The sequence below is a fragment of the Actinia tenebrosa genome, unplaced genomic scaffold, assembly GCF_029948245.1.
Source record: "Actinia tenebrosa isolate PJP-AT-01 unplaced genomic scaffold, QUT_ActTen_1.0 PGA_scaffold17__23_contigs__length_9995812, whole genome shotgun sequence".
Classification (NCBI taxonomy): domain Eukaryota; kingdom Metazoa; phylum Cnidaria; class Anthozoa; order Actiniaria; family Actiniidae; genus Actinia; species Actinia tenebrosa.
In genome coordinates, this window is record NW_028292577.1 from 2378364 (window position 1) to 2393232 (window position 14869).

General features: G+C 36.3%; 1 protein-coding gene across 7 annotated transcripts in view; it reads left to right on the forward strand.

Moving 5' to 3' along the window:
- LOC116306706 (uncharacterized) overlaps positions 1 to 14869 on the forward strand; it is a 59193-nt gene that overhangs the window by 21853 nt on the left and 22471 nt on the right. For all 7 annotated transcript variants that reach the window (XM_031716798.2, XM_031716794.2, XM_031716792.2 and 4 more), the window contains 5 exons: positions 61 to 594; positions 1353 to 1463; positions 2338 to 2457; positions 3351 to 3644; positions 4562 to 4771. In XM_031716798.2, coding sequence (XP_031572658.2) covers positions 61 to 594; positions 1353 to 1463; positions 2338 to 2457; positions 3351 to 3644; positions 4562 to 4771 — 1269 coding nt within the window. The remainder of the gene's footprint in view (positions 1 to 60; positions 595 to 1352; positions 1464 to 2337; positions 2458 to 3350; positions 3645 to 4561; positions 4772 to 14869) is intronic.

Here is a 14869-nt window from a genome sequence, read left to right on the forward strand (position 1 = left end):
CGTTGTAACTATTTTTTAGCATTGTTAATGTAGTAACTCTGGTTCAATTATCTGATTCAGGCGGCTTCAACGCCGATTGTGTGACAGATCCAGCTCGCTGCAAAGAAGGTTTCACTCTTGCTTTCTGGCTCAAAGTCTATGGATCTGGATATATCATGTCCTCTGGTTCATTCACGAACTCTAAACGCGGGCCAGGCTTTCGGCTCGTCTACGACACCTCTATCAGAGGCTTTGAATTTATTTTAGAAACTGCGACTAAACGATGGCGAATCCACGTCCAGGGAGACGTTAATCAATGGATTCACATGGTTTTCTCGTGGAAGGAGGCTAATGGTATTGAATACTATGAGGATGGCAACCTAAGTACGCATAATAACAAGTATTTCTCCCTTACTGCAAGACCTAAGAGGTACACCCCTGTCATAACTCTAGCAAGACCCAATAATGTCATGGAGGTCCGAAAATTTGGCCATTTTGAGATCTCACAGTTTGGTGTTTGGATGAAGTGGTTATCACATATAGAAGTGGCGGGTGTGTATATCAATGGAGTCGTTTACAACCAAAATACCGCGGTTTGCTGTTATTATAAAACCGGTGAGTCATATTTCATTTGCAATTTACGTCATCGTTGCAACATATTGGTGTATTCAAAGAAGATTTCTCAGCTTCTTTTGTCAATACTACCAACATAAGCGTTGTTTTTTACTCTTGATTTTTTGAAGGAAAATAACTGGAAAATAATGATTATAATTGATGGGTTTCAATCAGCTGATAAAATCTCATTTTCTGCTCCAAATGGTGGTCAACCACAGACCACCGTGTGCTCATCAGTCAGAAAGAATTCTATTAAAACCTTTGATTCGCTCGGAACATTCCCCACGAGACAGGAAATGACGTCAAGTGAAACCAAGTCGTAGACCCTTTTATTAGATGTATTTTTTTCCCATTTATGACCACGTGTCATTCTCAGGCTTGAAAATAAGATTCCTCCTTTGAGTGGTATCCATATTTATGTGTCTTCTCATGTACAACCGTTAAACAAAGAAATCGGATATTGCAGGGAAGGATTTGTGGTCTGAATGTTAAAACATTACGCGCAAAATAAAAAGATATAGAATATCTAACAATTAGACCCGCAGCCCGAATGGTGTACTCACGAGGGCGAGAAAAAATTAAATGGATACATTTTTTTTCATTTGGTTTTCAAAACCGCTACTTTTTGCTACTACTTTTTTGCTCAGCCAATCATAGCGCATGATTTTTCATAGATCATTAGTGAGTTGATACTAAAAGATAAAATAGTAAGATTCAATTTTTTGAAAAGATCGAAATATGCTGGTTTAATGTTTCAGTTGGACATTGTGTGACGAACGAATGCTACAATCCAGAATATTGCAAAAGGATCGACGCAACTCATAAATGCTTGTGTCCTCGAGTCAGCATGCAGCTCGAAACATGTAAAGGTAAAGTTGAATTTCGAGGACTGCATTCGATACCCTCACCCAGTGAATCTAGGTCTCTTTTTATCTATTGGAGTTTCGTATGAGAAATGAAACTTACTATATCTACTTTCCTGTAATTTTATTGAACCTGGAGGACTGATCAAAGTCAGGGCACGGCTAACTCACAGATCGAACTCTGAAACAACCTCTGGGCTGATATAAGTCAGGGCACGGCTAACTCACAGATCGAACCCTGAAACAACCTCTGGGCTGATATAAGTCAGGGCACGGCTAACTCACAGATTGAACCCTGAAACAACCTCTGGGCTGATATAAGTCAGGGCACGGCTAACTCACAGATCGAACTCTGAAACAACCTCTGGGCTGATATAAGTCAGGGCACGGCTAACTCACAGATTGAACCCTGAAACAACCTCTGGGCTGATCTATGTCAGGGCACGGTTAACTCGCAGATCGAACCTTCAAACAACCTCTGGGCTGATCAAAGTCAGGGCACGGCTAACTCACAGAACGAACCTTCGAACAACCTCTGGGCTGATCAAAGTCAGGGCACAGTTAACTTACAGTTCGATCGAATTGAATTTAGCATGTTGGATTTTCTAGAGGGATTAAAACCGGAGAAACCCTCAAATAAAGGGAGAGACCTAATAGATTCTACTCACATGTGATTCTGAGTTTGAGAATCGAACCAGATCGAGATTCTACAGGCAAGTGTTCTTGATTCCCCAGCCTTCTTAGACATTCACTATTAAGAATAGAGTATACTAAACCCTCATATTTTAGTGTCAAAAGCAAGATGTGGTTCTCACCCACCTGCATCGATTAGCAGATCTACTTATCAGCTCTGATTAATGCTGGTTTTTTTTATAAATAGAAAAAATCAAGGGTTATTGCGCGGATGAGATTGCTAGTTGCAAGCTGTACGCAAACCAACCAAAATACTGCGAGCACCGAAAAATGAGGGATGTGTGCCCGCGATCTTGTCAGTACTGCGGTAAGTATCTTCCAAGTTTTCTACACATATAAATATACATGATCACATTGTTAATCAGTATAACAGTCAAACTACTTGGAACTGCATTTGTTTTGAGTTTAAAGGAAGTGTTACTTTCTAAATAGGGCTCTCTCATGCGTCAGCGAACATATTTTTCTCCGCTAGCCTCGCATACAAGTGCTTCAGGACAAGGTTACGCGGGTAAAAGAAAACAGAACATTATGCTGACAGAATAATGACATTTATGTCGAAACATTATACTGTTGTTAGATCCGGTAATCCAACTAGATGAATCCACATATCCCAGATCGACCAATAGGATGCTTGAACACTGTTACGTAGCAGTGCTTAAGGCGGGTCTAAGTACCATGCGGCCTCTTTACTATTATTTTTTAATCATGGTGCATGAGGCGTGAGAATTAACGGTCCATAACCTGAAAAAGAAGAAAAAGGCTTCAATAGACAGAAGTTTAAATCAATTGACTGATCATGATCTTTATATAGAGCGTTTTTACTCAAGTGAGAAGGCAGCCATACTTGTGTACCAAACAATAAAGAACTTTCTGCACAATTTTTGCATAAAAAGAGTTCAATTCCCGGAGGATAGACAATGTATTGTTTTGGTACCCCAATATGGTCGCTGAGACGTCACGTACAAACGCCCCAATAATCCATCTAATTGGGACCCTAAATTAGTGGAGTCAGAATCCCGAATCTACTATGGACAGTTCTGGATTTCCTCGCTTGGTGTAAAACAGCAGACATGTAGCCCGCTCTAATTAAATTCCATCATCAGCAATTCATCATGAGTATGCTCATAGGTTTCTTCAAGATCTCGACAATTTTTCTCATTTTGCCTTAATTCTGTCTAAAGTGATCTCGTGACTTTTCAGCTGTAGATTCATCGACTGAAAAACCAATTCAAGAGTTAGTGGGCGGGCGCACATCGATCATGCAGGGGATCTCTCCCAACAACCCTAGTTCTTCTTCTTCATATTCTGGAGGTGGTGGTGATGGTGGTGGTTTATTCATCTCGACGGAGCTAATTTACCATGATACGACGCCAGCATGGTCGATATCAGCCACGCCTACTCTTAACCCTGGTAGCAGTAGCTATGTAACGGTTGTCATGCCCACTAGTAATATGCCTTTATATGGCAACATCACCACTAGGAAGATGCCAAGAGGTAGGTGAATTCGATGGCAATACAGGCTTTGCACCATCACGTGATGGCAGGCATGACAGAAGGCAGGAACTAAATATAACCTGCTTTATATGAGAAAGAAAGCAGTTTCCAGGGGGGGGGAATTAAAGACTCTTTTGCATGTGACGTCAGAGCAGCTCAATTTGGAAAACAAAACAAAAGAATATCAATCTCCTGAGAATTGGAAAGACTTTTATTCTCCATTGTACTCCAAATTGGCATTTGCTTCATTACGACGTGCTGCAAGGGGTTTGCTTGGTCTATTTTTCTGCCTCCTGTCTTGGATGCCATCAAGGACTTTATAGACATTATTCGTTTTTGTTTCACAAACATTTCAGACGTGTCACTCCCCTGGGAATAAAATATTTTCGTTAGAGTATATCCATACCATTATATTTCCTATTCAAGCGTTACTAGAACACAAAGAAATAATACTCAAGGGAATGACTTGTCTAAAAGGGGAAAACAATGACAAGATCATAATAAACTGGCATCTCTACCATCTTGCGTTTCAAATTTCAACCAAACTCAAGCGCAATCTTATTCAATGGAATGATCTCTAATTGACTAGCAAACGTTTGAAAGAAAAAAGTAGTTTGAAAAGTAAAGTGGCCAAGATATTACACGTTAACTGCACAAGGTCTATTTTTTGTATTTGTTTTTGATATTGTTAGAGTACTCCATACCATATATACGTGTAGATGTTAACTAACAAAATTGTACAAATTAGTGCAAAGTTTTGTAGATCTATAGTCTACTGAGGTCTACTGAACTTACTAATTCTCGTAAATTTATGGAATTTCTTCCAAAGGTTTTTTTCTTCACGGATATATGGTATGCACTCTAAGTGGAAGCCGTATAGATAAACTTAATGCTATATTAACATTTGTTTTAAATAGGTAAAAATTGTGAGACGCTATCATGTCAGTTCTACGCTCAGTGCCGCATGCATGAAGACTATGCTCAATGTGAATGCAAAGTGACCTGTTCTCTAGAGTACGCACCGGTATGTGGAACCAATAGCAAGACGTACATCAACAAATGTGTACTGAGGGCGGACTCGTGTATCTTGGGCCGATGGATTCGAGTAGCCAAGAAAGGATATTGTGGTAAGTAGACATTATTTTCTTATTTTCTTTTTTTACGTACGCGGGGAGGAAGGGATGAACTAAACTGCGTTAAGCTCCCCACTCCACTGTCAACGGCAGTAGACAAAAAACAACAACAACAACAACAAACAAACAAACAAACAAACAAAAACAAACAAACAAACAAAAATCCCCCCCCAAAAAAACACAAAAAACAAAAAAAAACCACAAGGCAATAACGAAAAGAACAAAGCGAGAAATTATTTTAAATGCCCCCACCCCTCCACCCCATCTCCCCATTTTCCATTTGACGCATATTTTTTACAAGTTGAAATCTCGAAAAGTTAAAAAATCAATATTTTTTTGTGACGAGAAAACAAGAATGCCCTTTGCGAATAGGTGTCTCACGTTCTGATCCAGCCAAAGAGTGATTTTTTGTCAAATATACCATAAATATTAGGTAATATTATTATTATTGAAATAAGAAATATATTTTGAAGTTGAAATTAAATTAAGAGTAAGCAATGAAAAGCTTCAAAATTGATATATGATGAAGAATTTTCCCGAAAGTGCATTCTCAAGTATACCCAGAAATGCCGTATGCACTCGTGTCATTGCGGTATCTGATATTTGGGAAGTATTCAGCTTAGGAATTGATATCATGGATGAAAATAGTAATAAGTTTTTTGAACTCGATATTTAATTAAGAGAAAGCAACAAAAAGCTGCAAATTTGATTTATGGTGGAGAAAATTGAAAAAAAAATTTTTTTTATTATCACCGCTTAAGTTGGTGGAGAAAAAGTTAATGAAGTTGAATTTCTACGCCGATAAATTTTCCCTAAATATTGATTGGAATTGAACAGGTTTATTTGACTCGTTAAGGCTGATTACACGGTACGACTGATTTCTCCTTTAACTTGTCTCACGTACAACATGCTTACGCCAAGGTTTACCTGCCATTGACAGTCGTAATAAAGTCGTACGGTCGATTTTTTGCGCCAGACAAATGTAGGGAAAAATCGTACCGTGTAAATCGGCCTATATGTATTCATCACAAATCACCAAAGCAATCAATAATATATTTTTTAGATATTCTGCTAGATAACTTCTTGCATCTACAGCTATGATTCATTGGTGTTCTTCTGATTTATTAATATTTATTTAATATTTTCTCGCAAAAGATCCCTAGAATTTCCAACAAAGTAAGAGTAAATCATGGTTTCCGCCAAAAGTATTCTAACTGTGTCTTATCGACCATCATGGATGCCATATTGGTCATGAGCTGATTTTGGCCTGCTTGAAGTCTTGATGTTTGACGACCAATCCGAAAATAATTTAAAGCCAATAAAAATCTTATCGGCTTTGGTTTACAGCCTAGAACCTATGAAATATTCATGTTTTTCGAAGTCAAGGTTTGAGACGGTATGTGAGTCACTCAAACAATAACAAAAATACGAGAAATATATAACTATATGATGATGTGTATTTAAATCGTTTGGTCCAAATTTCACTCATAGCTTTGCTTTATTTTATGTTAAAACATGAGGTGTTTATCCTATATATCATGCTCCAATTCCTAAAGATTTCCTGATACCAGGCATTCAGATATATACTGAAGCTGGTGTATATTTGTGGTGTATATTTTTTTAATTTTAACCAAATTTTAATCAAAACTATAATAAAACATAATACAATATAATAAATAATACAATGTCTCCGTCACAGTCTTAGAGACCATAATAGTCCAAACGTGCGACATCCTTTTTACCCATGATTTTCTAGTAAATTCTCTATCAAATTCTCGATTTTTTTTCATTTTGCAAGGGGTTCAAATTTTTCCAGTAATATAGCACTATGAGACAGAATTTGGCTAAGCTAGGCCGTAAGCTTGGTATCTATCTGATCTGTATTTTCATACTAAAACCTCTTTGACCTGGAGCCTTTTTGCTCATATAATCATGACAGATGGTCTGTAGTACAGAATACCTTCCGAAGTTGATATTATCAATGAACTTCACCAGACTTATTTGAACCAAAATTGATGGTTGCCATTTATTCATAACAATTCATAGACAAATTTTTTTCCATTATCTAGACTTTGCTATTCGTATCTAGATGTCATCTTTTCTGAGCTTTATGCCACGAGTTTCCTTCCTTCCCGAGTATAGCACCATCTATTTTATATTTCTCCGTCTCTCTAACCTTTTTATCTATATTTTTAAAATCATTTTTACAATACTTTATTCATGCATTAGTTGAATATCCGCTAACTCGTACAATTCTTGTTTAAATATTTGAAAGATTTTTCATCGTTTTCCATTGAATAGGTATTTGTTATACCAAAACTGCTTCTTTCTGTGAACGTGGGAAATCAAATACCTCATGGTATTCTTTATCTGTCTATGTACACTGATGGGAATTCCGATCTCCCGCAATGCACATACTTTATAAACACTAATAATAAGTCCAAGGATTTAATTATATCTTCACACACACTATCAATATTCAAGCAAGATTCTTTAATATAATGATGATTACGAGAGAACGTAGAGAAAGGAACGATTAATTATTCTCCGGCCTTCAAAGAAATCAAATGAAAACATCATGAAAAACTAGTTACTGAGTAAAAACAATTGTAAACAAAGAATTATTCTATTTTCCCCCGCAAGATTGAGTTATAACCACATAAATTATTGATAATATTGGTTTGAATTTTTCTGCATTACAGGGATTACATATTTACTATTTCAGTTAGAGGACATATGATGAATTGAAAAACCCACACAAACTACCCACAACAATGAAACCAAATTATATTTATTTATTTTTCTAAAAATAACTAGCCGCTAGATTATTGATTTAATCTATTTTATGTAGGACAAATTTTGATTAATGTAATATGAAGTATGAAAAATGAAAAAAAAAAAAAAAAAAAAAAAAAAAAAAAAAAATTCAGTGCAAAGTAAATTCGCGTTAAAACCAGAGAAGACAAGATGTAAGAGTTTTGTGAGAGAATATTGATGATGGCCTGTTCTCAAAACCTGGTGCTCTCGAATGAACCACACTAACCCAAGAAGCTCAGTTGTGGTTTTCAAGGACCTCGGTGTTTTTCCACCTACGCAAGTTCTTTATTAGTTCTATCGAACAAATGGACGACGATAAATATTGTTTATGAACTTATCAAAAAAAACTCGTGTTTCTTTCTTTATTTTGTTTGTTAACGTTATAGGCAATTGAATTCCATGTCTGTGGATTGATTATTTATCGCAACGGGGGAGTTTTCTTTGACTTGTAACCGGCCTAGAGAGTTGAAAAAAAGTTTACATAAGACACCCAGATATCTGAGCTGAAAATAGTTTGTTAAGGTTGAACTGAAACTCAGGTGAAAAGATCTTTTCAGAGCTCGCTGTCTGCGCCAAACGTCTTTTAAATTGTAATATAACTGAATACGTTTTTTTTATAAAGAAAGACAGGAATATCAAACCGGGTAGCTAGAACAAAACTTCCCGCTTTCAAGTAGGAATAACCCTGAATCGTATTTTCTAGTAACAATGAACAATGTCAAATAAATAGCAGCTGTTCGAACAGATTTATAAAATTTCATTTCTAAGACAAGATTTACTCCAAGTAAGAGAGTGTTTTCATTCATATTCTAACACCAGAATTATACATCTTTAATAAGATCCTGCAGTTACTGGAACGCTACATTTCTCACGTCAATATAGATCTAGATAATTTTCGTCGCTTTATGACTCAACTGCCTCCGCAAAAAAGTGTTTCACAATCTTTCGGTTAATGACTACGTATATTATTGAGTTTATTTTCCTGGTATATTGACTTGAATCTGTGAATATTAAGGTTCAAACTGTACGCCATCTGGTCAAGATTGTAAGCGAACATGTATAAGTTAGTCCTTCACGCTTCTGCCACCAACTGATGAGAGTAAAAGAGTCCTAGTTGGGTTTTTGATTGGCTCTAGATGACTTAACTATGTTATTATGATTCACGAGAAGAAAAAAAAGACGAGAATGAGTAAAATACGCAACTCTTTTGAAGTAGCTTCCGCTCTATCTAATTAGCATTTCTGCCAAAATCGTATTGTGATCAGAATGAATAAATTATGAGCATAATTTAGAACAGAACAACTGAAACAGCTATCGCAAAGTTCCCGCTCAAGTACATAGAAAGCCAAGCATGCAGTGAGCTAGAAAGTTAGCCAGAACATGGGGCTGTTTTATAGTCAACGATATACAGATAAACAAATAGAAATTGCTTCGGCGGTCAAACGGCAAACGCAATCTGTAGACATCTCTGAGAAGTACCAGTGAACAAGATTAACTCTTTCTGTGAGATTTGGAATCCCAATGAACTGGAAAAGCTGTAAATGTCTTCACCCTATTCTTATTCTGTGCTGCTTATTGAATATCATTGCTGTTCCACTGCCTCGACCGCTTCCTAATGACTGGGTCTTGCCAAAGACTGGTATTCTCTATCGCTCGTTTTACCGCTTTCAAGGTTAGTTAATTTTTGGTTTATTCCTTAAATTACATTCTAGGGTTGTTTTTATTGATTTGTTTGATTAAGCTACCTTGACAAGTTATACGAAAACCTGAGATATTGTAAGGCATTGAGGATTTTCCATCTCATGACTTTCCTTGATATTTACTTGCAAGAATCAGCGAATCGCTTCCTGCCTGGCGCGCGGGGCGTCTTGTGTATGTATGAATGTAGTCGATTTTCACGTAACTCTACAGACACATTCACATCATGATACAACAGTCACCATTATTTGTATTTAGTGATGAATAACCTTATGGTTTTATCTTGAAAAATCAAAACAACATTGAAGCGAAAATTAAGAGAATTCACCATTACTTATTTTTGGTTTGAATGATATTCAGAGACGATTTCCTTGTTTGACAGGTTGATATTCTTTGCATAATATCTGCACCACTTCCCGGCTAATGCAGTCATTAGTTATTTTCTAGGTAAACTGACCGATTAGAATGTTTTTCTATTGGCGAAGTTGAACATGAATTCACTGATATAAAAAGAGATTTAAAAATGACCACATTTAGTTTGATCTCACTGAATTGTTAATACTTCAATAGACATGTTTACAATTTACAATAAGCTATGAGCCCTCGTTGTTTTATCGGTCTAACGCAAAAAAAAAAAAAAAAGAAAGAAAGAAAGAAAGAAAGAAAGGAAGAAGAAAAAAAAACAAAACACATGTACAAGAAATGCCAAATTCAGTTTCTGGAGATTTTTGCTTTCGACAAAATCTCTTTGCAATTAAAATGAACTATACTAAAAAAAAATCGATAATTCGAAAAAATCTACGAAATTCTTTTTCCATAAATATCTGGCAATTTTATCGAACCCACTCTTTGTTCTGACAAGCTATGAAGACAAGAAATAGAGAAAATATACATTATTATTCTCTTTATCTTGATTATTTTAAAACATCTCATTTTTTGCGGTAGAGGAGAACTTGACACATTGGACTATTGAGAGTTTGGTCTGTTGCGACCTAATAGTACTGTACCGGAAACAAATATGGCCGCTGCGCGCTTTGAAAGATTATTATTATGTCGCCATCAATGAACCGACGAAAAAATATCACGGTAGAAAAGGTATGTAGGCTTCGGGCAGATCTTTGAACTTGTTCTTGACAGAGTCACTCAAAGAAAAATTAACAAGCTAGTTTAGCAATGACATCATCAGATGATGATGGAAGGGTTTATATAAATATCTATATGGTTAGAGAAACACATGTGTCATTATTTAGTGCACGTTTTTCGATAGAAAGCTTTTAATGCCCCCATGACTACTGCAAATAGTTTCAGATGTCGCTTTTGATTGACTATTCCTCTTGTTAGCTCTTTTGGGTCGTTCGGTAACACCTTCACAGAGGCCCCTTGTGCAAATTAAATTTCCAGCATTTTTTGACTCCAACTCAATTTCAAGTTAGTCAAACCTGAACTCATTTTTCGTGATATTTACAATCTGTGATAGCATGGTGTTTTGTACTGGAATTTACGTCTAAAAACTAATAAGAAGTAAGAGAAAAAATACTGTAATTCGAGTGACCACGTATAGTAACAATAGCAAAAAGTCTGGGTGATTTATGAACTTCATTTACGTAGCCAGACATCTATCTTCATTCTTCTACTCTTAAAAAAACTAAATACGTTTTCGGATCTATAAGTGAACGAAAGTCCTATTGCGCGTATTGTACTTGCGGAAATTGATGGTTTTCACAGCCGCCATGTTGGATGAATTTAACAAACGATTCGTCACTTAGTCTATTGCTAAATTATTCAACATGGCCGCCGTGTCTTTTGTTATTTCATTCTATAGACCCCTTGTAGCACTTTGCAATGCAGCTCAATCTGGGGGACAAAACGATAGGTTCCAATTCTCAGGAGATTAGAATTCTTTTGTTTTGTCCCCTAGATCGAGCTGCTTTGACGTCACATGCAATGGGACTATTGGACTAATGTTTGAAAACCAGCAATATGTGCCTTTAGTGAGGACTTGATATATCCACAGATCGATACTTCGTTATAAATATAGATACAGCGATGGAGCTGTCTTAAGATAGATCCAACCACTCGAGTACTTTGAGTGCATCAGTAGCCGAAGACCAAGGTGATCGATTCAGATTAGTTTAAGGTTTTGTTCTTGCTATCCCAGACAATGGACGCATAGTCAAATAAAGGAATGAGATCGCGTTTATGAGTGAGACGAGCAGAGCTACCGAAGTGGAGGTTGGAAGTCAATGAACGCAGCAGCGTGTGTTGAGTGATTTCATAAGTCGGACGTAGAAGACCAATGTATTTTCCCCAACTTTTCTTTATAATTGAGAATATTGCTCAGTTATAGTAATCAGTTGCATCAAAAGAAATCGAACAAAGAGAAGGAATCCCCGCGTCTCATCATGAACACTCTTTGATGCTATTTTTAGAATCATTCATTTGATTGTCCTTTTTTTTTGCACGCGCATACTGCGAGTGCTCTACCGCTCTCATGTTTTCATGTATTTTTCAAGAAAACGTGAGCTAACAGCGTAGAGCGCACGCATTATCAGCGTGCCAAAAGAAAAACGATCAAATGAATGATTCTAAAAATAGCATCAAACGGTGTCTGTGATGGTTAAAGGCGTAAATACTAGAAATTCCTTTACTTAGTTTATTTTCTCTTGGCTGAATAATTCTCATGCATAAATCTCGTTAGCAGCCTTCAATGAAGTGCAAACGCTGCCTTCCATGCCCAAACGTCTATGTACATTTCTAAACTACTTGTCATTCAACTTGTCAGTAAAAGCTTCATAAGAGAAGCGACGTCTGTTAATAACGATCTTTACCTTCACCTAGGCAAGGCAAGGCAAGGCAAGGCAACCCCATTCCACGATAAAATAATTATTCCCTTCTTCTGGGGCGCAAGGACTTATATGAACATATTTAATCATTGTTGTAGTGTAACGCTCAAACGTAAATACTAATCCAGGCAAGACAAAAGAAAAATGGGGACATATACAGTCAATGTCATTAACGTTGTCCACCGAAAAAAAGACATTTACACATTTACACATTTAGACATTTACACATTTAGACTAAAAGAAATATCACGTGTTTCCTCGAACGTTGAAGTACAATTCTCCATCTTAAATCCTCACTAAATGGTCGGGGCATTCTGGATTTTCGATTCACGAGTTGAATTTTGCATTTAAAGTTCAGGCTCACTTTAGTCTAAATGTCTTAATGTGTCAATGCCCAAATGTGTAAATGTGTAAATGTCTTTTTTTGGTGGACAATGTTAATGACATTGACTGTATGTAAGTATATATATCCGATAAATGTCACAATTTTTGAGATTTGGTGTATACACACACACACACACACACACACACACACACACACACACACACACACACACATACACATATATATATATATATACATATATACACCGAATCCCTAAAACTATGACATGTTTGAGATATATATACATATATACATATCCCCATTTTTCCTATTGTCTTACCTGGATTTTCAAGGAAAGACAATAGCAAAAAGGGGGATACATATATATGTATATATATCGCCAAATTGTTAGAGTTTTAGGGATTCGGTGTGTACACATACATATATATATACACACACATTATATACATACATACACATATATATATATACACACCGAGTCCCTAAAACTTTCCCATACCCATAATGCTTTGCGGCTTTGAGGGGGTTAACAGAGGAAAAAACTGGAATTACCTTGCTTGAAGGCTGATCAGACGATGTTTGAAATACCTCTTTTGGTATCCAAAAATAAAATGAAGAAATAAAAAACAGAAAGAGAAAGAGAATCTTGAAGAAGTTTAAAGTAAATTTTAAATATTTTTCGTAAGTAAATACATTTTCTGTAACACCAAACCTTTTGATATTCTGAAAGTGAGAAATTAACTCAGAATGAACCGATAATCAATATTGTACAGATAAAAGCAGGTAAGTATAGTGCACATTAAATCGAAGAAAGTTTCATTTCGGGACAGTGTTTTGATTGGTTACCCCCCAAGACACAAAGCATTATGGGGCATACAAAAATAGAGATTGCGCACCAACCCGGTCTAGCAAAGAAAAAGGTTTAAGGACACAAAAGGAAATATAAATTTTCAATCTTTTGGCATGTATTATACTGTACTTACAACACCACAAATCGAGACACATGGCAAGGAAGTTGAATCCAAACTTGTCGCTTACAGGTGCTGAAAATTGCTGACTACAACACACCGGCTCATTGACGACATTATCACCTATCTTTACCATTTATATAGATATATCTAGATATCAAAATTTGGCCAACGTTATCAGACAAGTAAGCCAATCATCGAAGAGAGTTTACGGGCTCCTAGTGATACTAGTTAATTGGTAACTTTTTTTTCTTTAACGACGCAGCGTGACACTGGCGTCCTTGTGGAATAACTGTAATCAGGACTATTGGTACCTATTTTATAACAAATGAAATTTTGATTATGATTGGCATATATTAATACAGAAGCATCATGTTTCATTTTATTGGGAATAGACCTTCCCCAAATACTCTAGTTTCGGTGATTCTCTTTTTTACGGGGTTAGTCTCGATTGCGTCTAGAATTATTTTGAATATACATGTGTTTGCGTGGAATAGTATTTCAAAAAAGGACTATTTGGACTCTGTAATGAGACCAAGCCTATATAAATGAGCCTGTGATCGGGGAACACAGCGGTATATGACTTACTTGAAAACCGTCATCGCTAGATCGGGTAGCATGTGTGGCGTTCGCGGCTGTGAATTGAGTTTGTCCGGGTTCTCCGGGTTCTCCGGGTTCTCCGGGTTCTCCGGTTTCCTCCCTCCGTAAAAATCAACATGTGAGTTGAGCGTTGTGTGCATAGAATATTGAACGTAGCGAAAAGTGTCCCCAATTAGTGCGAAAGCGCTAGAACGACTAGACACTTAAATAATAGTGATTTAGAGTCACAACTAACAATAGTTCCAAGTCGAGTTTGGACTTGATGTGTGAACCTTGAATTGAAACCGGCATTGTTGTCGCAATATTGTTACTTGAAGAACCTTGGAAAAAATTTATTACTTTAAGGTAGACCTTGATCGCTCTAGTTTTTTTAATCTTTTAGAATAAATCTTTCTTTGATGTTCTTGTTTATTGTAATGAATTTTATTTCAACTGCAAAAAAAATAAAGTTTTACGAACTAGTCAATCGTTTAGAAAATTTCAAGCAATTTATTTTCCGGTCGCTATATTTGCCACTATGTTTCCACTATATTTCCACATATAGTGAACTGGCCCAAACCTAACCGATTCAGTACCTCAGTAAATATATTTAAGCGACACTTGCCTAATTCAGCTATGAAACTATTTTTTTTCATTATGGCAATGAAACGATACAATTGATACTAAAACTTAAGCATCCTACATGGCTTTATCAAATCAAAAATAATTGAAGACATCATTAGATTGATTAGTGCTGGAATGGACTGAAGATCCACTGATTAATTCATCCCAAGCTCATCGAAAAAAAATGCGGAGATATATCAACAAAATAAAAAATAAA